This window comes from Podarcis bocagei, assembly GCF_964188305.1.
Source record: "Podarcis bocagei genome assembly, chromosome: 8".
Classification (NCBI taxonomy): domain Eukaryota; kingdom Metazoa; phylum Chordata; class Lepidosauria; order Squamata; family Lacertidae; genus Podarcis; species Podarcis bocagei.
The window spans coordinates 62,174,247-62,198,067 of record NC_138133.1 but is presented as its reverse complement, the minus strand read 5'-3'; the positions used below and the strand labels follow the sequence as shown (position 1 = coordinate 62,198,067).

General features: G+C 42.0%; 1 protein-coding gene across 1 annotated transcript in view; it reads right to left on the bottom strand.

The window, feature by feature from the left end:
* The window catches only part of STMN2 (stathmin 2), a 32,794-nt gene extending 9,431 nt beyond the window's left edge, over positions 1-23,363 (bottom strand). Inside the window, exon 1 of the mRNA XM_081205257.1 lies at positions 23,117-23,363. Within this exon, the coding sequence (XP_081061383.1) occupies positions 23,117-23,135 (19 nt within the window). The 5' untranslated portion in view covers positions 23,136-23,363. The remainder of the gene's footprint in view (positions 1-23,116) is intronic.
* Between the last annotated feature and the right edge of the window lie 458 nt (positions 23,364-23,821).

Sequence of the window (23,821 nt, the reverse complement as noted above, 5' to 3'; positions counted from 1 at the left end):
CCAGAAGCTCTGAGTTCTGCCCAACATTTGGGGGGGGGGGAACTGTCATGCATGTGTGATGTTACACACATGATGCACAGTGTGGAACCTATAATGTATGCCAATCTGCATTTATGAAGCCAGGATCCTGCACCACAGTGCCAACTCTTCAAGTACTCCAAGGCCCAGCTTATGTGAATGCAAAGAAAACTCACAAAGACAAGAAGTTACTTCTAGCCTTGAACTGTCTGTCTCATATATGTAGCAAATACATCAACATCTAACCTGCATGTTTCTCAGCACGATTGCAAATAGGATATACTTTGGCTGGGATTCCAAAACCTACTTTCAGTATTCCCCCCCTACCCTCTTTGAGTGGCATTCTCATCAATCCCCTACCTCACTGCCATGTCACAAACTCCTGTCAGTGTCAAAAGAGCTCTGCAATATGACATGGGGAGTCTGAATGCAGGTCCAAAGTCCATAATTCTTTGAATCTAGGGCTTTGAGTAAAATATAGTAAACTGTGAGTGGCATGCAAAACATCTGAGGAATAAACTGCATAACAATGCACTTCATTTAAATAATGCTGCATGAAACATACACTGTAGATCTAAATATAAATTTTAGCTAACAACTGAGATTGCCTTGTTTGGTTTTGAATGTATTATTATTATTATTATTATTATTATTATTATTATTATTATTATTTCATATGGTCTGGGGGCCAAACTGCAGGTGTATAGTCTGGGTTTGTGTGATTCTTTTAAAAACTAAGTAGCAGCTGAATGGGATTCAAACAATCCCATCAGAGAAATCTCAGTAGGAGGTAACTTTGGAAGAATCTCACAGCGAAGCTGTACTGTGGCTACATCTGCATGTCACAAGAAACTATGGTTTATTATGGCAGTGGTAACCCTTGATTCTGCATACCCCTTCCCTTTCTCTCCATTAGAATGGCACCTAGAAGCTCAGAGACCTTTGCTTCTAAACTGCAGCTAATATGAACTATGGATTGTTGAAACAAGCCAACTTTATAATCTATTGTTTGAAGTTGACTTGTTTCACTCACTGCAGTCCAATCTTGCTCAACTCCCTTCCCAGAAGCTGCTATTTAATATTTAAAAAAGAATAATGCAATGTAAAGCTACATATTTAACATAGTTTGGACTTGAGATTATAAAATAGAATTGAAATGCTTTCAGTGAGGTTACAGATTAAATTTTTCCTACAGAGATGGATGTATGGACATACACTGAGATGCCTGCAGATGGCCCAGTAAAAATAAACACTGTGGATACCTGTGCACAAATTTTATCCTATCTATCTATCTATCTATCTATCTATCTATCTATCTATCTATCATCTATCTATCTATCCATCTGATCTATGGCCTGATCAACTTTAATGTAGGGAGGGAAGAAAAGCATAATTTGCATATTGCTGTGGATTCTGTGAACATAAAAGCAGAGTGAGCAGGCCCCTCTGTGCTTCATTGTTTTGCTTTAAATGGACCTTGAGCTTGTTTGGAGGTTCTAGCAGGGGAGCGCAGCTATCGTATACCCTTGACCGAAGAACGGTACACTCCTTCTATCTGGGAGTGGTCGTCCTCTTCCACCGAGCGCGCAGCTTCGGGAGGGACGCACATGGAGCGGTGAGGGAGGAAGGGGACACCCGCCTAGCCAGCCAGATCAGCCGAATCAACCCTGGCGATCAATGGGGTGACAGATGTCGCAGCCAGATCGCCCTCACATCCCACATTCTCTCTCCATTTCACCACTCAGAGCCACATGGGAGAGGTTCATTCAGAGCTTTAACTGGAACATGGGAAAGCTGTCTACTGAGCACCTGTGGCTGTGCACTCACCAATTTCATTTTTAAGGGAATTTCTTGTAATTTTTAGCCAAGTCTTTCCATGCAGATTTATTTAAAAGGAAAATGTCAAACAGCTGTCAGGCAAGGAGTAGGCAGCCTCCCAATCTTTCTGAGCTTCCTAGAAACCCAGCTGAGGACGTCATGGGGTTTTCAGGAAGCACAGACATCTAAGGAAGGGTACCAAGTGCAGACCACTGGAGGGATGATTTACAGACAAAAGACAAAACACCCTTTGGCCACCTTATTTATGTATTTTATTTAGACATCTGAACCACTTAATTCATAAAATATATCTAAGCAGCGTACAGCAAACAAAACAGCAGCACGTTACAAAAATGCACAATAAAACCATTAATACAAACGATGAATGAATAAATATGGATATAAAAATCCTTATTCCGGCATGCTCAGCACCTCTCAGCCTCCCATCTCTTACCCAGGGCCCAAACAAACCCACAGATCACTCACAAAATCTCTCAACCAAGAGGGTTCCTGGAACCTGCTGACACAGATACAGGCATAGCTGATTCCTTTGTGGTGAGTGGGCTCAAAGGGGAAACCATAATCTGGCTCAGCCCCACCTTGCAGAGCCTTTTGCTGCTTAGGCAGGCTTTCAGGATGCATTTGAGTTCCCGACCCTGAATCCAATTTCATTTTCTGCTTTGGGAGAGACGCCACGAGAGGCAGAGGCAGGAGGTTCAAATTAGATGGAGCATGAAATGCAGGCCATGCGAGGGTTGTATTTCCTTTAGTGCATCATAACTGCATTTACATTGATCCTTCGGTCATTCCATTGGCAAAAGCAGTTTCTCGAATTCTGAAGGTTAAATGATTCAGCTATGCCGCGTGCCTTTTGGGTCTGCATTAAATATGCTGCCGGCGTAAAGCCCGCATTTTTCTTTCAGTGTCAAACTGACACAGATTTGCTGGGCAGCTTCCTTAATTTGGTTCCCTTTGTGATTCGCAATGTGGAGTTTCACGCTTCTGATCAACCACAATGAATAAATGGTTATGGAAAAATTACATTAATAGAAATCCTAGAACTAGGCATTAGCCTCATATTTCCTCCCCTAGTTTTTAAAACATTGCTGTATCTACTATTTGGTTAGATTGCCAAGACTGCTTCGACTGACAGTTAAAATACAACTACTGTTAAAAATAGTAATAGGCAATGGTCACAAAGGGAAGTGATGTTAAGCACTGTGTTTTCCCCCCTTTTGTTAACGACTGATTGAGTTAACATGTATGTTCTTTTATTTGTCTGCACCAGCAGTGGGAACCCTCCAGCCCTCCCACAACTGTCAATCATCCAGCATCACCTAATGTTACCTGCACCTAGAGCATTAGGGAACATCCCACTGCTCATGCAGTGTGCTCCTGATTGCAGCTGGGGCTTGACAGTTCATTTAGCACCTTGAATCTGGATGAAATTGAGGTGCTGGTTGGTTTTGGTGCCTTTCCTCCACCCATGTCCCTGCTGCTTTTGGCAGGGGAATGGACTAACTTGGTGTATCAAACCTGTACTACTATATTCTTTTCTTCTTCTTCTGAGACTTGATTTTCTTCCAGTAGATGTCAGTAGATTTCCTGGTTGCTAGCGACACTCCCTCCCACTTCTTTCAGAGACGTGATTTAAATTTTTCATTTCATTTCTTCTTTTATTGTTATTCTCCCTTTGTCTTTAGCCCCGTGTACTTTAGCCACACCCACTTCTACCTTGGGTCCTGTGGAACTGGACTCTTGGAGGGTTGGCCTTGTTCAAATCCAGCCCTTCAGTTCCCCACCCCTGATCGACACCGTGAAGTAGGCCACAATTCATCCAACAACGCAAGTAGGAAACTGGCCATGCATTTTTATACTAAGAAGTCAATTCCCATGGAGTTCAATGGGTCTTGCTTTCAGGAAAGTGTTGCGGATTGCAGCCTTAGGCCTTTTGACACAACTTGCTCATGGGTGCATAATAAGTTAGTAACAGAAGTGGGGTTTGAACCTTCATGTCACTGTGGCCTTCAGGGTCCCTTCCAACTCTTCTACGATTCTATGATCCAAAGGCAAGTCATTAACCCTGGGACCACATGTAATCTCAAAGAATGGTATGTGGAATTAGCACATATAGTAGACTGTGGAGTAGAAGGCTACATGGAATAGCCATTCTTCTCAAGGTTAATTTTCTGCCATGTAGAAGAACGAAATCAGAGTACCAAAGACATGTGAGTGTCTATTTCCCAGTAATTCAGGGGTGGATATTTCACTTCAGTCACTACTTGTCTTCCATACTTTTGACCATAGAAAGCAGGGATAAAGAAGAATGTAATGAGGACCCATCTGTACAATACATTTAAAGCAGTATCATAGTACTTTAAGAAGAGAAGAGAGATTAATTGTAAAACCACTCTGGGAGCTGTAGCTCTGTGAGGGAAATAGGGCTCTCCTAACAGAGCTCTGCACTCTTAACAAACTACAGTGCCTAGGATTTTTGGTGGGGAAGCCATGATTGTTTAAAGTGGTATGATACTGCTTTAAATGTATAGTGTAGATTGGGCTCCAGAGCCAACGTGAGTGCTAAAAATCAACTGACTTTCACTATTATAGGTGGATTCACATAAATCTAAGATGAATTAGTCAGGCTCACAACCAATCTACATGCTGCAGACTGTTGTGGAAATGCAAAGCATTCTTATAGTATGCACTACATTAGGGAAAACCAATTGCAAAATATGTATGTTAGTCAAAGCTACATACAAAAAGGATTGATTTTTTTTTTAATGCTGATTGCTGCAGAAATGTGGAGAGCTGACTGGAAATAGGTAACATGTAAAGGCCCCCTGGATGGTTAAGTCCAGTCAAAGGTGACTATGGGGTGCAGAGTTCATCTTGCTTTTCAGGCCGAGGGAGCTGGCATTTGAGAATATGAGAATCTGGGAGAACTCAAATTGATGCTACAGGTGTCATCTGTCATACCAGTCTTAAAGCCATCTAAGTTGGTTGTCATCAATCACTGCTTTCTGTGGGAGTGAGTTCCATGGTTTAACTATACACTGTGTGAAGATCTACTGTCTTTTATTTCTCCTGAAGGCAACTGTCCTGAAGTCAACTAGTAGTCTATCATTTCCATTAAGTTGAAGCAAGGAGCGTGCCACAGCATATAAACTCTCTTTAGGCTCCTGCCGAGTTGTTGAGCAACATGCTAATCTGCACATATTTTTGCTGTAAGGTCCATCTGCCCAAACATTCTGACTGTTTAGTTACCTCCCAGCTAGCTGGACAACCTAAACATAGCTATCATCAGGACTCCAAATACTCTTCATAGGCTAGGGGTGGGAAACTGCATCTGGCTAACAGACTAGACTCTTAATTCCCCCACCTCACATGGGCCGTTTGACAAGTGAGTGGGGCTGCCCATCTGTCAGTGACTTGACATCACAGTGAAACCAGGTGACCAGTTTTCATTTGCCTGTGTGGTTTGAAATCAAATCATGTGGGGAAGTAGAATGATGCTTTGCAGGCACTGACAATCAGATGATTTGTGGTGCTTGCAAATCCCCTTTTCAGCTGAGCCACATCTTTATACACCCCATGTCAAGCATGTGGGTGTGGCTTGGCCAAAATGGTCTTGCATACCACATGGGGAGGCCTGGCTAGTCTAATTTGGTCCATGGGCCAGACAGAAGATCATCACCACTGCCAGAAATTTATCCTTGCACCATGGCTCTCTTGCACTGCTCAGCATGAATCTTCAAAACAGAAATTTGTATGTGTCCGTTGAGAAAACAATGACCAAAGAAGCAAAAATAAGGTTGCAAAAAATAAGCACAGGTATATGGGCATTGTACTTCTTCTTTTGGATGCCTAAAAAACCACTGGATAGAGATCTGATTGATATGCCATTCTGTCATTTCCATGTTGACCCCTTGCCAAGCTGAATTATTTGTGCTGCACTTACAGGATTTGATCCTGAGGTATATATTAAGGTAATACTAATATTGCTTGCTTACCGATGCCAAAAGGTAATAATATCCCTGAAGGCTTGAAATTGCCATTTTACAGTATCTTCATTCCTGCAGTTCTGTTTGAACAAGCTACAGAGAATCCATTCCTAGTCTCAATATTGTTATGTTCGCTTCTCAAACATGAATTAATGTGTCGGTTTTGCTGAGCGAATGCAAACACTAATGCAAAATGAAATTTTAATTGTGCCTTTTATTTTCCACCAGAGGAAAGCAAGGGCTCTTGCACTGGCTTTTGATGTGACTGAGAGTGGATGTGACTCTGCTGCCTAGCATTTGCATCCAGATATATATCAATTTTAAAAAAGGGAGGAGGGGATCAAATGTGTGCAAGCATCCTTTAAACAATGAATTTACTTACATTTCAGTCAAGCCACCTAAAGAGCAAAAAAAGCTAAAACGACTGTAATTCTGAGCTGTCCTTGCCCCCGGGGGCACCAGAAGCCTGTTCAGGCATTCAATTCACTTATGCAATGAATATTGTATTTTTATAACCTGCCCTGGGACCTTATGGTGCAGGGCCGGCAAGGAATCCTGTTGGCAAATACATAATTATCTTGTAAATTGCTTTACAATGATATTGCAAATTGCTTCAAGATGCCTCATGGGAAATAATTCACAAATAAAATATATAAATAAATCATGCATTTGGCAAGCCTTCTTGCTCCCTACGCTGGCAGATATAGCATGGTTCTTAAGTATCAGTTGCTGAAGATTGCAGGTGGGGAGGTGAGTGTTCTTGAGCTCAGCTTCTGCTTATGCGCTCTCCAATGGCATCTGGTTGGTCACTGTGAGACGTGAGTGTTGAGCTAGATGGGTCCTTGGTCTGATCCAGCTGCAGGATTTATCCTATGTCGTGTTCTCCAGCACATGACCATCCCTTGAAGGTCATTCTTCTGAAATCAGGAGCCTCCTCTGCCTATGGAGTTATAGGTGTGACTTGGTTTCATAGTGAGATTAAAGCAGGATTCTAAATCATGCAGGGAGTTTCCACAAGAGGAAGCGCCTCCTCACTTTGGAAGAATGTCCTTCAACGCAGATGTGATGCAGCAGAAGTGGGGCAGAGCTTGCAGGGCGGCCTCTCCCCTTCCTTGCATGGTTGTCCTTCTGTGACTGAAGTGGATGCTAGCAAAGGACTCAAGCTGCTTCTTAAATCAGCAAGGCAACTATGCAGCAATCAAGGATTGAAAAGCAGCAGAAATTTCAAAAGGTGGTCAACCTCTGATGGTGGGAATGAATAACAGAGGAAGAATACTGAGTTGATGGCCTTTATTTTCATAATCCCCTGAGGCATTCTGGTTGCAAATTTCTGGAAACCAGAATACTGGACTAGGCACTCTTCTTAGGCTCTTTTGAGAATACTGGAAACAAACTGTTGTTCATTATCCATTTCTAAATGTCAGGATGAAAGCTGTCCAAGAGATTGGAGAAGATAGTTGATACTTGTAGTCCCAGACATCAGGCAAGCTCTTTATGAACAAATCCAAGTCCACAACAACACAAGGGAGCACAGAGGAGCCTTGTTTGGTGGCTGCTCCACAAGTCTGGAAACTGACTACAGTGGTACCTCGGGTTAAGTACTTAATTCATTCCGGAGGTCTGTACTTAACCTGAAACTGTTCTTAACCTGAAGCACCACTTTAGCTAATGGGGCCTCCTGTTGCTGCTGCGCTGCCGGAGCACGATTTCTGTTCTCATCCTGAAGCAAAGTTCTTAACCTGAAGCACTATTTCTGGGTTAGCGAGGTCTGTAACCTGAAGCGTATGTAGCCTGAAGCATATGTACCACTGTACCACTGTACAGGTACCACTGTACTTTGCTTGGGAAGCTTTCACTTGGTTACATTTGCCCAGTTACCCTATCAACCTAATCTACATCATAGAGTTGTTGTGACGATAGGTACCACCCTGTGCTAATTGGAAGAAGGATCCATAGTTCTCAAAGAAGTTCATTCTTGTCAATGCCTTTTTTCACTCTCAGGTACTGACCGATACCTGAATTTCTTGAAGATACATGGGATAGAATTGTATGTAAAGCTGTTGGCTGCAGACTAGGCAAGTGATTTACATCTTATTAACACTAAGCATCTCATCTGTTATTTAAACAGAGAAGCACGGGTGCTGTTCTCCTAAGGCTATGATATGTTAACTGTAGCCTGTGGTAGGCTGACTTCAAATGTGTGCTACATTTTAATCAGAAATTGGTAAATACTGTACATAGAATGGTAGAACATACACAATTACAAAACAACTGCAAGTGAATCAATTAGAAGCAAACAAATGCAATACATGAAAGCAACTGTTTGCTGAGACCCTCTTACTGAGTCTCTTGCTGGCATATCAGCATGAATTTGCATATGTTATCTTGATGACAATCAGCATGGAATACAGCTGGCATTTTTACACTGCAAGCTTATCCCTTTAACTGTCTCCATGGCTTTTCTCAAAGAATCCTAGGTATTGTAGTTTAGTGAAGATGCTGATAATTCCCTGTTAGATATTCCTAGTTCCTGACTTAGGACTACAGCCCCCAAGGTTCACCGAAGAGAGGGAAAGACTCTTAAACTGGCTTGAGGTAAAGACATCACCAGTGCCCATAATTAAATAGGTCGTCATTGTACAAATTTATCTAGATTGTAATGTCCCCAGGGCTTCTGTTACAACATTAAAACACAATATTAAAAAAAAGTTTTAAACAACTTACAACCACAAAAAATAAGATAGGTTCTAAAAAAATTTACCCCCAGGATTCAAAAACCAGAGAAAAGAGGTGTGTTTTCAGCATTCTCTGGAAGCTGTATAATGAAGGTGCCAGACTCAGTTCTGTGGGGAGGGAATTCCACAACTTAGGGGCCACCACAGAGAATGCCCATTCCCAAGCCACGATCCCAAACCTCTGAGGGTTGATGAGCTACCGAGAGGGCCCCATCTGCCAATCTCAGCACCCAAGAGGGTCTTTAGAGAAGGTGGTGGTCTTTCAGATATTTGGGGCCAGAGTCTACACTGCTTGGCAGTGGCTTCTCAAAGAAGCACCAACTTGCATTTGTCAGCTGTATGAGTTAAAGGACTTTCTAAGCATTTGCAGAGAATGTTCATAAATATTGAACTAATTCTGAATAGAGCCAGGGTGGTAGATGTCCATTCAAAGGATCACAAAGGAATTCACAGTAGAAGTTTGCCACATTTTGGAGTTAATTAATATTTCAACTTACTTTACTCTAACCCAGAGACCGGGTACCTCAGGCTGGGTGGCCAAGCCTCTTTGTCTGCCCCTCCCAGCCCACACTTCCCCACGACCAGCCCTGCTGCACCTTCTGCTCAAGTGTTTTTGCCTGACTAGAATGTGTCCCTGAAATCTGATAAGGCCTTTTACCTGCCTGGATGGAGGATAAAGATGTGTGCATGCATGGGTGGAAACCAGCCTATTGTGCAAAGGTAAAATTCACATTCAGTGACCTGCTTACTTTTGCCTTGGGCTCCGCCTGCCACTAGCATGTGGTACCCTCCCAGAAAGTTAGCCAAAGGAAATGCAACCTTGGCTGAAAAACTTTCCACATCCTTTCTCTAGCCTGTGCCAAAACAGCTTAATAAAGCCTAAGTTATCCCTAAAAATAGTGCCCCAAGACAGAAAATATGTTGACTAAATTCTACGCAAGAGCTCCTAAATCAGGGCAACACAATTTGTGACCCATCTAGATACGCTGTCTCACCAGAGGTATAGAAAACCTCCATTGCTCCTACAAGATTTGCAAAAGAGGTGTTATCAAGCTCCTGCTGGTATTTGATAGCTGATGGGAAATAGTAAAAATACAGTCTGCGTGCAATTTTGAGGCCAGGCAAGCTGAATGGAGCCCACCTGCCATGTAAGATATGCCTGCTCGACAGTTGCTTAGCACTACCCCCTCCCCAGTGTTTTTACACTCCCAAGGAGGCAGCAGAACCTGGGGGTTGATCAAATCCCTGGTGGGCTATAGGGCTGCATTTAGCTTGGAGGGAGCGATCCCAAGCTGTGTAGGCTTAATTTAGCTTTTGAGAGTACTTGATGGATGACACACAATTATATTTAGTATCTTGGAACTGGTGTACAATAGTTTTAAAAACACTAGTCTATGGTTTAGTAATACGCAAGGATATCTAGTACCTGGCAGTAGTTGCTAGTTGGCATGTAATAGTTTTTGACAGTACTCAGTGCTGCTGAATAGAATGCAATGAATTTAGTATTAGAGAGTTGGCAGCTTTTTTCTATTTGACAGCTTCCAAAAACAAAACAACCAATAGGTACTAACAATACCAAACCACTTAAAATTCTGATGCAATATTCTCCATTCAAAACATTCCTTTGGAAATCTCATATTTTAAAATTTAAACAGTGAAAACAGGAAATTTGCTGACTCCTTGTGAATATAAGACTGTCTCCAAAATACGTACTGCTAACTAGTCAGTCTGTCTAGTCAACATGAGATTGAACTATTACCAACAATCTTATTATATATTACTACTGGAATCAGTCCTGAGATCTCATTTGCTCCCATGTTAAGAAGTGGTGGGAAGTTGATTTTTCCCTCCTGCGGCCCCTAAATATCTGTTTCTGTGGATTGGAGGAGGCCTTCTGGAACCATGTGGAAGCTGGCTGGAGGGAGATGGATGAGTCAGCCAAAATTACTTCCTTCCCCTTGTTTCAGGTGGAGTTTCCACAAGAGGTGTAGTGGTCTGGGATCATGAGGGGTTGGTGAGTCAAAGACCCATTACTGTATTTGCAGCAGGGTCTCGGCGGAGACCCTGTCTCCAATGTCCAAGAGCTGTCCATTCATCATGAAATGGGAGTTTTTTTAAAAAGCTACTGATTGGAGCCAATCAGAGTGAAAGGAGATGGGTCAGCCAGAGGATTGGCTCCTAGGATCATTCTATAGGAGGCAAGTGGGAACAACACCAAGGAGGAGTTTTTCCTGTATGCCCCCCAAACTAAGCATTAAGGAACATTGAAAACATAGGGTGCTTCGGTTTCAAGAGAATGGTGTGCAAATGGACCATGGAACTTCAAGGAAAATGCAGCTTAAGTCACTCCAAAATAAGGTACTGGAGCACTCCAAATCATTTGTCCATGTATGCATACATAAAATAGCAGATCTAGCTGAAAGGAAACACATGGAGATCCCAGCATTGATCTCTGAGATGCACCCCTAATTATTATTATTGTATAATTTAAAGATTATTGTATAATCTTAAAAAGGGCATGGCTGTTTGGGGGGGGGGGGTTCTGAGGAGACATGGCTGTGACTTATCAAGAAGGGACCCTGCATTTTAAACTTTGCCACTACATTACTGGTCTCCACTGGACTTAGGTCCCTTTTGAAAATGGATGAAGTCTTTCTGTTCATGGAAGGTACGTAACTCTGGATATAACCCACAATGATAAAAGTTAGGTGTACTTCTGATATAAATTGGTATGATGCTATAGAGATATAGTGTTGTAGAGAATGTGAATGAAGAACCAGAATTGCTTTTGTATGAAGCAAACATTTTTGAATACCTATTTTTAAATGCTTCTTAAAATTAGGGCTATTTGGTTGAATGTTCAGTTGGGCTACCCACATCTTTGAGTTGCTGCTTTGGATGTTTATTAGTCTTGCCTATCTCCTGCTGCTGCTACTACTAACAGCCTCTATTCACCTGATTAATTTGTTTTGGTGATTTACTGGAGGCTTGTAAGGTCTTCTATTAGTAACACAGACAATATATTTTGTGAATACCATAGTAATATGAATACCAAGTCCCAGCTTGCTTGTTTTGTAATGATACTTCACATGCTCACTCATGAGAAGTGTAAAAAATTGAAAGGAGTCACTGCATTTACAAGTATGTCCTATGGCCCTTACAAAAGGCCTCAGTAAATATCCCCTCAAAAATCCACAGTGCATGACATAGGGGAGGCATGCCTGTATCCTTTTGTGTTTCTGCCTCTTTTTCTGCTCTTTTAGATGTGGCAGCCATTTTGTGTTATGCCAGACATCGCATAGCAGCCATTTTGTGACTGACACCCATGGCCCTTGCTCAAAATTCCAAATGTGCTCACTTGCCCCCAAAGGTTGGTGACCCCTAGAAGATGGAGGTCCATTCTGTAGCATGGATGCTACATGTAGCACAGATCCTTAGGCAGATAGAGGAGGGCCATACTAGAATGGGCATGTCTAATGCTTTGACTTTATCGTGCATATTTTTTTTGTCACCTCTGAGATAACGCATGTAAAGAAACATCGTCTTCTCTTGCTGCTGATGGTTCTTGGTTACAGTTATGTGTCTACTGTACTGTAATGAATTTTTAGTGGAGGGTTTGGGGGCAGTGTTGAGGTATCCTTTGTTATTGCTATTAGTGTTTGGACAATAACTCTGTCTTTGGTAGAAGTTGCCTTGAGCTCTTCAAAAGAACTTGTAAAATGTTTTCAAATAAATAAAGTCATAAGTGGTAAGCAGGTCACTGGGCACCATGTTTCAAAACTGTAGTGGTATTTGTTGGTAGCGGGAGTGCATTAGGTAAGGGTGGTAGAGAGCAGTGATTATTGGTTTGTGGTTTTTTTGTTCTTATTTTTTATCATGTATTTTGTGCTTTTATATTGTGTTTTTATGTTGTGAACCACCATGAGAACTGTGGATTGAGGGCAGTGTACACAATGAAAAAACAAAACAAAACAAAACAAAAAACAAGTAAGGCAGAAGGCAAGGAACCTCAGAGAAAGCAGAGACAGAGACAATGACAAGGCACAGCCAACTAACTTTTCCTCCATCCTAATCCCTGTCGAGTTCTACAACAGTAAGGAGGAAGAAACGGATAGGCTGTGCCACGCCCCAACTCCCCAATTGGTAGTAAGCAAGAAGATAGGCAGGTAGGATTTGGCTGAGGGCAGACTGGCGGGGAAGTGCCCCATTTTCCCTAATGGACCAGACTCTTAAAACACCCACACTTAGAAGATTTGCTCAGCCTAAGCAAAGGAAACAGTGGTTGATTACCAGCAGGAGCAGAAAAGAAAGGTACAGAATGAAGCAACACCAATAGGAAGGGAAGCAGGAGGAGAAGAAAATATCTTAGCAGGCATAGGGAGCAATCTAATGCACCCTTTCCACTGGAGTGTGTCCCACTGAATTTAGTGATATTTCCTTCTCAGTAGATACACATAGGCTAGTTAGTCACATTTAATTAAGTGGGCCTTACTTCTGAGAACATAGGATCACCCTGTTAACGCAGCCTAAAGTTTAAATAGTCCTTTGTCAGATTCATCCATCTCAAGCGTTCATCCTAACTGAAATACTTCAGGACAATTACAATATATATGTGAGTGTTTTAGATAAAAAAGGAAACTTACACTGCAACCAGCTAGAGATAAATTGATAATTGTTATATATACAATTACTGAAATTGGGTGTGTGGCATGGACAGGACTGCCATTTTTATCTGAGTCACATTAAAGTCTTTGATATCTTCCTAGCAATTTTCTGCTTTTAGTTTTGTTCTTCTCATGACAATTATCTCAGAAATCCATTTTAGTTATGGTTGATTGGAATACAACCTTTAAAAGCAGTCTTTGCAAATTAAGCTGAATAGATCAAGTAAAAATACACTTGTATTTAATAGTACCATTAAAAAACCAGATGACTGAAAGAGCTACTTATTTTTAAGAAAATAATCCTCATAATATGACATAATCTTCAAATGTCATTTTCGGTATATTGCATGAAAATATTATCCCAAAACTCAAAATAGTAATTATTAATGTCACTTTTCTGCTCCCACAAATTCTATTGTGTTCTGACACAGCTGCACAATCAATATCAAATGTACGAATTGGCACAGGGTGAAATTAAAATAAATCCTGGTTCTGTTTTCGGATTGCCCTAAGATATCCTAACAAAAAAAATTCTTATCAGCTTTGAAAATGGCTGGCTTAGAAACATGCATATACTTCAGGCTGTCATGTGAGCAGGATATAAAGGCTTATCATCATAATTCTACATGAGGCAAAATATGGTTCTTCAGAAAGGTCCATAGTTCAGCCTGAAGTGGCAAGGCAGAAATGGGTATACTAGCCCTTACATGCACAGTGTATAAAGTGAGAGTGTTTAACATTAAGCTTGTGTAAGTAGAACTATGTGACTTGGCTCTAAAGTAGTGTCTGGAGATGGACGTTAACTGCTTTCAGAGTTGGAAGTGATACAATAAGACATTTTGCTTTCCACAGTATGCACACTCATACCCACAGTCAACTGTATTCAGAGGTTTTGCATATTTTGAGAAATGCAGGTGCTTTGGTATAGGTATTGTTGCCTATTATTATTATTATTATTATTATTATTATTATTATTATTATTATTATTATTACTACTACTACTACTACTACTACTACTACTACAACAACATTTATTATTTATACCCCTGCCCATCTAGCTGGGTTTCCCCAGCCACTCAGGGCGGCTCCCAACAGAATTAAAAGCATTATAAAACATAATAAAACATCAAATGTTAAACACTTCCCTAAACAGGGCTGCCTTCAGATGTCTTCTGAAAGTCAGATAGTTGTTTATTGCCTTGACATCTGATGGGAGGGTATTCCACAGGGTTAGGGCTTTAAAGGTCAAGTATGCATGTTCATATTTTATGTTCCATTATCTATGACCTCTAGGCCATGGGCCTGATGTGGCCTACCATAGCTTGTTCTAGCAAGGAGGGGTGCAGGGAGGAGGGGTGCAGGGAGGAGAGCAAGAGAAATGGCAACCATGGGAGAAGAGCTTTGAAAGTGTAGATCAGTCCAACTGCTAGTTGACCTGATCTGAAATTTCAGAGGTGTCCCTTGAGCCATTGACCAACAGAAAGAAAGACATGTGTGAAACTCTGGACAGCTGCTACCACTTAATGTTGACTAGGGGCCACTATCCTGTGTAGTCCAACAACACCTGGAAGACCACATGTGGTTGTGATTATGATTGTGGACATTGTATTATGATGCCTAAATATTTTCTTCCTTGAATACATAACTTTTCAATGTAGTGTTTCTAAAGAACTTGGATGCCATTTTGGGTAAAGTCAACAACAAGAATATATTTGGCTTCACAGATCAAATCAGCCTGCCTCCAGATTTCAGCATGGGTCATTCCAAAATCCTCACTAATTTGTTGCCAGTTTGCTTTTGTTTGACATAATTCCTATGGGATATATGGTGGTCCAAAAGAATAGTCACAGACCTGTGTCTTTAATCATCTGTCTGCCCCCATCACATGCAAAGAATGGAAGTCTGAGTTATAGTGAGGAATCTTGAACCCTTCACTTATTACTATTATTGCTGTTATAAGTTGCTTTGGTTTGCCTTGGGTAAGATAAAATGACTAGCAAATTTAATAAATGTGACTACTGAAATTTGTTTTATATTATAAATGTATATTTTTGGGGATGGGTTTGATTTTATATATAGACAGATTGCTTTTGTTTCATTAGCTAGCACCTTTGAAGGATTTGGAGAAAAATAATCAAATGGATGGTGAACTAGTGTGCCACTGCTATGGTAGTGTACAGAGTGTAGGACTCTGGTTCAAATTCCTACTTTTTGCCACAAAATTATTGGGTGTCTATGGGCTTGCCATTATGGCTCCCTTCAGATGTTATGGCACCAGACCCATGTCCCAGTTGCACAGAAAAATAGTATTCAGGTAGGTAGCTGTGTTGTTCTAACACAGTTGAAATAAAGTAAAAAATTAAAAAATTGTCCAGTAGAACCTTAGAGACCAACTAAGTTTGTTCTGGGTATAAGCTTTTGTGTGCATGAAGAAGTGTGCATGCACACAAACGCTTATACCCAGAACAAATTTAGTTGGTCTCTAAGGCGCTATTGGACAATTTTTTAATTTTTTAATTTATTTGGAAAAATAATACGGCTGTGTAGATATGATTTTTAACAGCAAAACATCTCCTTGGGTAAGGAATGTAGGAGCCTCACTCTGACTGCCACCTACCTTTCTACAACCCCTCTCTCAATGTGCTTTTCCCCCACAGTCAAGCTCATTTCCAATATCTGAGCTCAACAGAGGAAGATCCCCTGGCAGTGTGTGTACATCATATGTTGTTAGACTCCACCATCCCAAACTATGGGCTATGCTGGCTGGGACTCATGGAAGCTGATGTCCCACAACCTCTCAAGGGTACATTGGCTACCCCTGATGTAGAGGAGAGTTGGAGAACCACTTTATAATGCTCCTTTAAATGTGGACCATCTCATTTTCTCTGGGAATGGAGCAGATATGTGTTTAAATAGATGATCTCTGCCCCTGCCCAGGATAAATGTGAGCAGGGCTTGTTCTCTGTCATGAGTGGCTTGAAGGAAGGCCAAGGTAGAAACCTAATAACCAAGTACTGTATAAATCAGGGGTGGGGAACCTGTAGACCACTAGATGTTGCTGAACTACGAACTCCCATCAGCCCCAGCAAGCATGGCCAATGATGGGAGCTGTTGTTCAACAACATTAGTAGGGTCACAGGTTCCCCAACCTTGATATAATTAGTAAGGAAACATTACAAACACAACTTGTAACTGCTTATAACTCAGACAGAAACACATTTCAAATTTTAGTATAGAATTGTATAAAGCAGGGGAGGAAAGTTCTGGAAACCAGTAACAACTAGGTATCTGAGACTTCTCTGGCCTTGCCATATGACACAGTTTCTGGATTCCAGAGACCACAATAAGCCAATAGAGATTTTAGGACTATACATTCTCTTTAATCCTCACTTATCCATGTTGTTGATGTTTTATTAATTATATAAATTATAATTGGGCCCGGTCTTATTCAACATCTTTATCAACGACTTGGATGATGGACTCAAGGGCATCCTGATCAAATTTGCAGATGACACTAAACTGGGAGGGGTGGCTAACACCCCAGAGGACAGGAACACACTTCAAAACGACCTTGACAGATTAGAAAACTGGGCCAAAACAAACAAGATGAATTTTAACAGGGAGAAATGTAAAGTATTGCACTTGGGCAAAAAAAATGAGAGGAACAAATACAAGATGGGTGACACCTGGCTTGAGAGCAGTACATGTGAAAAGGATCTAGGAGTCTTGGTTGACCACAAACTTGACATGAGCCAACAGTGTGACGCGGCAGCTAAAAAAGCCAATGCAATTCTGGGCCTCATCAATAGGAGTATAGCATCTAGATCAAGGGAAGTAATAGTGCCACTGTATTCTGCTCTGGTCAGACCTCACTTGGAGTACTGTGTCCAGTTCTGGGCACCACAATTCAAGAAGGACACTGACAAACTGGAACGTGTCCAGAAGAGGGCAACCAAAATGGTCAAAGGCCTGGAAACGATGCCTTATGAGGAACGGCTAAGGGAGCTGGGCATGTTTAGCCTGGAGAAGAGGAGGTTAAGGGGTGATATGATAGCCATGTTCAAATATATAAAAGGATGTCACATAGAGGAGGGAGAAAGGTTGTTTTCTGCTGCTCCAGAGAAGCGGACACGGAGCAATGGATCCAAACTACAAGAAAGAAGATTCCACCTAAACATTAGGAAGAACTTCCTGACAGTAAGAGCTGTTCGACAGTGGAATTTGCTGCCAAGGAGTGTGGTGGAGTCTCCTACTTTGGAGGTCTTTAAGCAGAGGCTTGACAACCATATGTCAGGAGTGCTCTGATGGTGTTTCCTGCTTGGCAGGGGGTTGGACTCGATGGCCCTTGTGGTCTCTTCCAACTCTATGATTCTATGATTCTATGATTCTATGATTCTATGATATAGACAATTATATTCAGAAGTGTGCACTGGCTTTGGATCATTATTTTCTTATGTTTTTATCAAGAGCAGCTTCCTATAAATTTGGCAACAGGAACTCCTTGACACTTTCTGAAGACTGAGTTACTAGTCTTTAAAAATCAAGTTGAACAATATAAGCATGAATACCAAAGAACAGTGGACATTCTGAGAAAAATAATAGCATTCTTGTTCTGTTTTAGGCCAAATTCTGCCCTACTATTTTGCGCAAGCGACACATTAATTACAGTTATCAGCACATTTTTGTCAATCTGGCTATGATTTAGAAATCAAACCATGAAATAAAGTTGAAGTGCTGAAGATATGGTTTGAGGGTTATGACCTAAGACATTTCCCCACATTAAACCCAATATTCTAATAAATTCACATTAATGATGCTGGTAGATGAGACACAATCCATTAGCCTGTATCTGTCTAGGCACTTAAGCATGTGGTTGTCTAGCATCATGTGCCATAACCTAGTGAAGCTTTTAGACTGGAAAGCAATGAACATGCTCCTGTCAGAATTTAGCTCTTTTAAGTTCCATTGATTTCAGTGTGAGTGTTATGTATGCGCTTAAATCTCTCTCCCGTTTAAATCAGTGGCACTAAAAAAGTGCTTAAATTTGGCTGTTCTTGATGTATTTAGAATAAAAGCTGTGGCAGTTTGCAAAGAAATGATATAGTTAGGTTTTGACAGGAAAAACATAACCAAAGCAGCAACAAATTGTCATGGGAGATGCAGAAAACCCCTACAGATATGCATCAATATTCCTAGAAAACAGGGAACTATACATGTTTTTACTTAAACATTTTACATCCCCCTTTATCTTAAAATTGGGCAGCTTCCAATGGCTTTAAAAATACATAAAAGATAAGTGCAATGCATTAATAAAAATGAAATAAAATAAAAACAAAAACACTGTAATTTAACAAATCGAAGATCACAACCACCTTCAATGGTAGAATGAAAGGTGGGTTAAACAGGAATGGCTTAGCTGGTCTCAAGATGGCAGATAGTGAACTTTTCTAAGAAAGGGGCCACCACTTTTAAGACTCCTTCCTCAGTACAAGTATTTGCTCACAATTAACAGTAAGCACCTTAGCCCTAAGTGCAATTTAATTGGAAGTAAACCAGCTCAATTGTTAGCTAACTGTAGCCTTCATGCTCACAGGCTTAGTAACAGATGGTGGGACAAAGAGTTGGTGATAGCCATCACCAACTCTTCCTGGTAAGATTTTACAGTAGGAGTAGCCATCCTCCAGATCACATTTTTGAACTCAAAACTCCCATCAGTCCCAGCCAGCATGGCCAATCATCAGAATAATGAGACTTGTAGTCCAGCAACATCTGGAGTGCCACAAATTCCATCACCCTGTTTTGCAGGCATTTACAGAATGCCAGACTAGATGGGCTTATTCCAGCAAGCTGTCCCCTTATTGTAATTTCACGTAGAAAGAGAATGTCTCTGACATGTACAGGTATCTTAACTTCCCAACTAAACACCCATTGCTCACTCTGACCTATATTTTAGTAGGAGTAGTGCTTCTAGATCTGAGCATATGCCCTCGGCACATTTCTTTGAAAATCAGTAACTGGCGAGGACCTCTGTGCTGAGCTGAATGACCAGAATTCATGCAATTCTTGGAAAGCTGGTATCTTGATGTCAGGGCCCATATATGATGGAAAGTCAGCCTAAACCGTTAAATAATGCTATACATCTATTGTCAAATCAGTGTCTAGTTCTTCATCTATTCATTGATCCATTTTCCGTGGAAGTATATGTCCCGCAGTGCAATTATTTGTCTTAAAAATAATTGACAGCCTTCCAGCTTAATGAGAACCAAGTGTTTCTCTCCCACACTGAGATGAGGACTGAATATCTGCGTTCCCTCTGCAATAACAACTATACTTCCCTACCCTAGGACATTAATCAGAGAATGTTTCAACTGATATAGGAGTCGCCCCCACCTCCCCCATAGAACTCTGGTGCTGTTACAGGCTTAAGTTCAATAGATACAGCTTTCCCATCACTGCATCTTTTAGTGAGAAAAGGCAAAGAGTCTCAGTAAGGAAAGAAGATGACAACCATACCCAGTGGGAGGGGGAACAGATGGATTATATTTTAGCTACCAAAACATTCTTTCAAATTTGCATGTGTAAACAACTGAAAATAATTTTGCACAAGCAGTTTTTCACTAGGGATATTTAGAGGAGATTCAAAAGCCATCTTCAAATATTTGAAGGGCTGCCACATAGACAATGGAGCAAATACGTTTTCTGTTGCTCCCCAGGGTGGGGCCTGAACCGATGGGTCCAAATTACAAGAGAAAGGATTTAGACTAAGCGTCAGGAAGAGCCTCCTGATGGTTTGAGCTGTTTGGCAGCGGAACAGACTGTCTCAGGAGGTGGTGGACTCTCCTTCATCAAAGGTTTTGAAGAAGAGGCTGGACATGTCCACTTGGGACATGGCTCAGTGGTGGAACATCTGCTCCCCATGCAGAAGGTTCCACATTATTCCCAGGCATCTCCAGGTGGGCCTGGGAAAGACCCTTGTCAGTGTAGACAGTGCTGAGTCTGATGGACCAATGGACAGCTTCCTCTGTTCCCATGTTCTAATATTCAAAATATTTTGGGGGAAGAGCTGCAGCTCTGACCATCTCCTTTGCATGCAGAAGGTCTTGTGTACAATCCCTGACATCTCCAGGTACAGCTGGGAGAGGACCCTGTTTGAAAACCTTGAGAACCATGGCCCGTCAGGGTAGACAATGCAGAATTAGATGGACCAATGGTCTAACTCAGTCTAAGGCAGCTTCCTAGTTCCTATGTTCCTTTCAAGGATGCTTTAGCAATGAATCTCTGTATTGGCAGGATGATCTCAGAGGTCTCTTTCAGCTGTATGATTCCATGACTTCAGTTCCATTTTTAATTTTTTTTTTAAAAAAACCTGAAAATGAAGATGTTATTGTCTATGTGGTAATGCAGTTACTCATGAGGGAGTTTTAAGAATAAGGCACTGCATTTATTTATGCTAGCAGACAATACCCTCGGTAAGTAAGTAAGGCAGGCCTGGAGTGACTAGGAAGGGTCTATTAATCATCAGGGTTAATCGGCAGCCGCTAGTGACTGCCACCATCTCACCTGCATTGGATTCATGAAATCCTCCTTTGCCAAACCCTGAAGATCCCTTGCTGGCTGTGGCTATGGAATTCTGAACAGGGGCCTTCTGCAGTGACCAGTCTCTGACTGACTACAAATGATCAATACTGATTACCCGATTGCAGCATTGGGGAGGAGTGGGAAGGGGATGAGGCCAGACTCCTGTCTGGCTGCATTGCCATAAACAGCTGTCTCATGCCCTTCCCTCAGGAATAACAAAGCCCTCTGCCAGTGGGCTGGGGTGGCTTCCTGCAGCACTGAGCACCTCGAAGCCAAAAGAATGCAGCCTTTAAAAAGTGGGGCTCATTGAGCATCCATATTAATTTTGGACAAGTGAGAGTGCAGCAAATGAGCAAGATTCCTAGGTGACAAGGCTTTTGTTTGAAAGAGGGAGGACCAGGGGGAGGGGAAAAAAAGAAATATGATATCTCCCCAAGATGCCTGTGTGTCAGTTGGTGCTTTTAGGGGGGAAATCGACACCCCCTTATAATATATTGGTTTCATTTTTTGCAAAAGGTGGAGAAAAGAATTGGATACTTTAAAAAGCTATTTCAAGATGTGTGATGCTGGTCGCCAAGCCGTCTCCCTTCACTTCCCCAGTACCCACCGCGCCCTTCACTGCAATATGTGTTTTCCCCACCATAAAGCAGTTTTATTGCAGACTCAGTTTTGGGATGGAGACGAGAAAGTCAGAGAAAGAGAGAGAAGGGGAGAAGGAAAGAGGGATCAGAGGGGCAAGAGGACAGGAAAGCTCGTAGCACTCTTCCAAACGATGCTAAATAAATAAATCAGGAGATTTTACTGACTTCAACAATAACCTTTCTTGGTATAAATTCCGAAAACACAGCTAGCTATGATCTTTCTTCCCCGACCTGCAGCCCTGACTGCTGGAGAGCTCTCGGTTAGCACTGCAATGAACCTCTTTTCAGATGCGGAGGGAGGTTGGGTGCGGTGCAGGGGTGTGGCTGGGGGGCTGCTGAGTCTACATGTGTGTGCGTGGAGAGGGGGATTTGCTTCTGCTTTCAACGAGACCAAATGAAAACAAGGGCGCTGGAGGCATTACAGCAGGTGGGGCAATTCTAGCGGCGTGGGGAGAAGGAAGAGGTAGAGGTTTGTAATCCAGTGACCTACTTTTTTCCCTCTCCCCCCACAATCTGGCTACTAAGAGAATCAGCCTCTAGAGATCAAGGGGATCGGAGAGGTTGCTGCAGAAACAAACAACTGGAAGGGAGCGGAAAACCGACGCTGATAAGCAATAGCTGCAATTTGGAAAGGGAGAAGTGCCTTTTCTTTCCTGTCCTCCAGCCCCTTCTTTTTTCTCCCTTGCTAGCTGAGCGTTGGGAGTGGGTGGGAGAGAAAAAAGCAGGGGAGGGGGAGGATTCCCCAGTGCGCCTGTGACTAGGCAGCAGCAGCAGCAGCACCACCACCAACAACGATATGGGTGGGGTCGCTCTGCATTGTGTCGGGCTGCTGGAGTCTGTGGCGTCGCTCTCTCTGCAGGTGCGCTCTCGCCGGGAACGCCCGGAGCAACGGCTGCATAACAGCCTTACACAAAGAAAGCCAAGGCGACCGCAACCCTAAATCCCCACCCTACAACGGGGTAAAAGGGAGGGGAAAACCCCACCACCCGTCCATCTTTAACACAAAGGCAGCGCAACCTAATTCTTAAACCCCTTCTTCCTTTCCTCTTCACGCAATAAAGATAGTTGGATTTAATGCCGTCTCCATCTCATTCAAAAAGACTGACCAATTTCAAGTCGAAAAGGACTGGTCAGTTTCCCCCAATGCATTCTCCTAAACTCGCACCGCCTCCGGTTGCAAACACCAGGCGATGCGCAGGGCGTGATTTTAGGAGACTGGAAACAACTCCGCATAAAACACAGAATAACTTGTTCCTTTTTGCCACACGCCAGTCCCAGAAAAGTGCTCTGGAAATGGAGCTTCGGGTTTACCTGACCCAAAACACTAAAGCAGACAGCCAGGATTGCAATCGGATTGCACTGTTAATACTCCGGATGAACTGATATGTGGCTAGGGGTGTAAAACAATCGAAGTGAATTTTTCTTTTTAAAAGTAAACCAGAGACTTATAAGGAACCCTCAAATTCCCAGCTGCTTCCAGGTTTTGGCTGTAAAAAAACACACAAAAAGCAACAACCCAAGGAGAATAATAGAAATAAAAACAGTATTTTTGATTATTAGTATTATCAGTCCTCCGTCAGCACCACGGACAGCAGGTTTCTAGACTAGAGCAGCTATTATACAGGATGAAGACAAAAGAGATGGTACTATTTCCTTACCCATTGCAGTTTTAGCCATTGTGAGGTGTACAGACGCTCAGAGGTTGTGAAGGCAAAGAGGTCCAGCTACAGCAGTGGAGGGAGAGAGAGAGAGAAGACTAAGGCACTGAGTCAGCAGAGTGGGGCTGTGCAAAAGAAAGAGCAAGAGGCAGGAGCCCATGAATAATTATCACTCCTCTATCCAAGCAGATTGGCTCGAGAGGTCCCCTGACATGACTCCTGCAGAGCTAGAACCACCAAGCATTAAATATTGATCTGCCAATGGTGATGGAGTATAAAGTGCCAGAATGCAGTTTGAAATGGAAATTGGCTCTTGAATGCTGCTACCCCCCTTTCGCTTTTGTTTCAGTGGTACATTCCATGTCAAATGCTTAATGTCTTACATGAAAAGCCTATTGGTCTTGAAATCTCTGGCTGTTGCTACCTGTAAAACATGCACAAATGCACTTTAACACGTTTTATGGTACAAATAGGAGGAAGCAGGGGAGAACATTAAACAAAAATTACCTAGTATTACAGCTGATTTTGTGCCCATGTAGTGGAATTATATATATATTGGCTGTAATCCTATGTATATTATCCTGTGAGTAAGGCCTATGGAGGTCAGGGAGACCTACCTCTGAGTAGACATGCATCGGATTTCATTGTGAGTGTATTGTTAGCACCAATAGTTCGCTGCTTTTTAATGTGTTTTAGTTTGCTCTT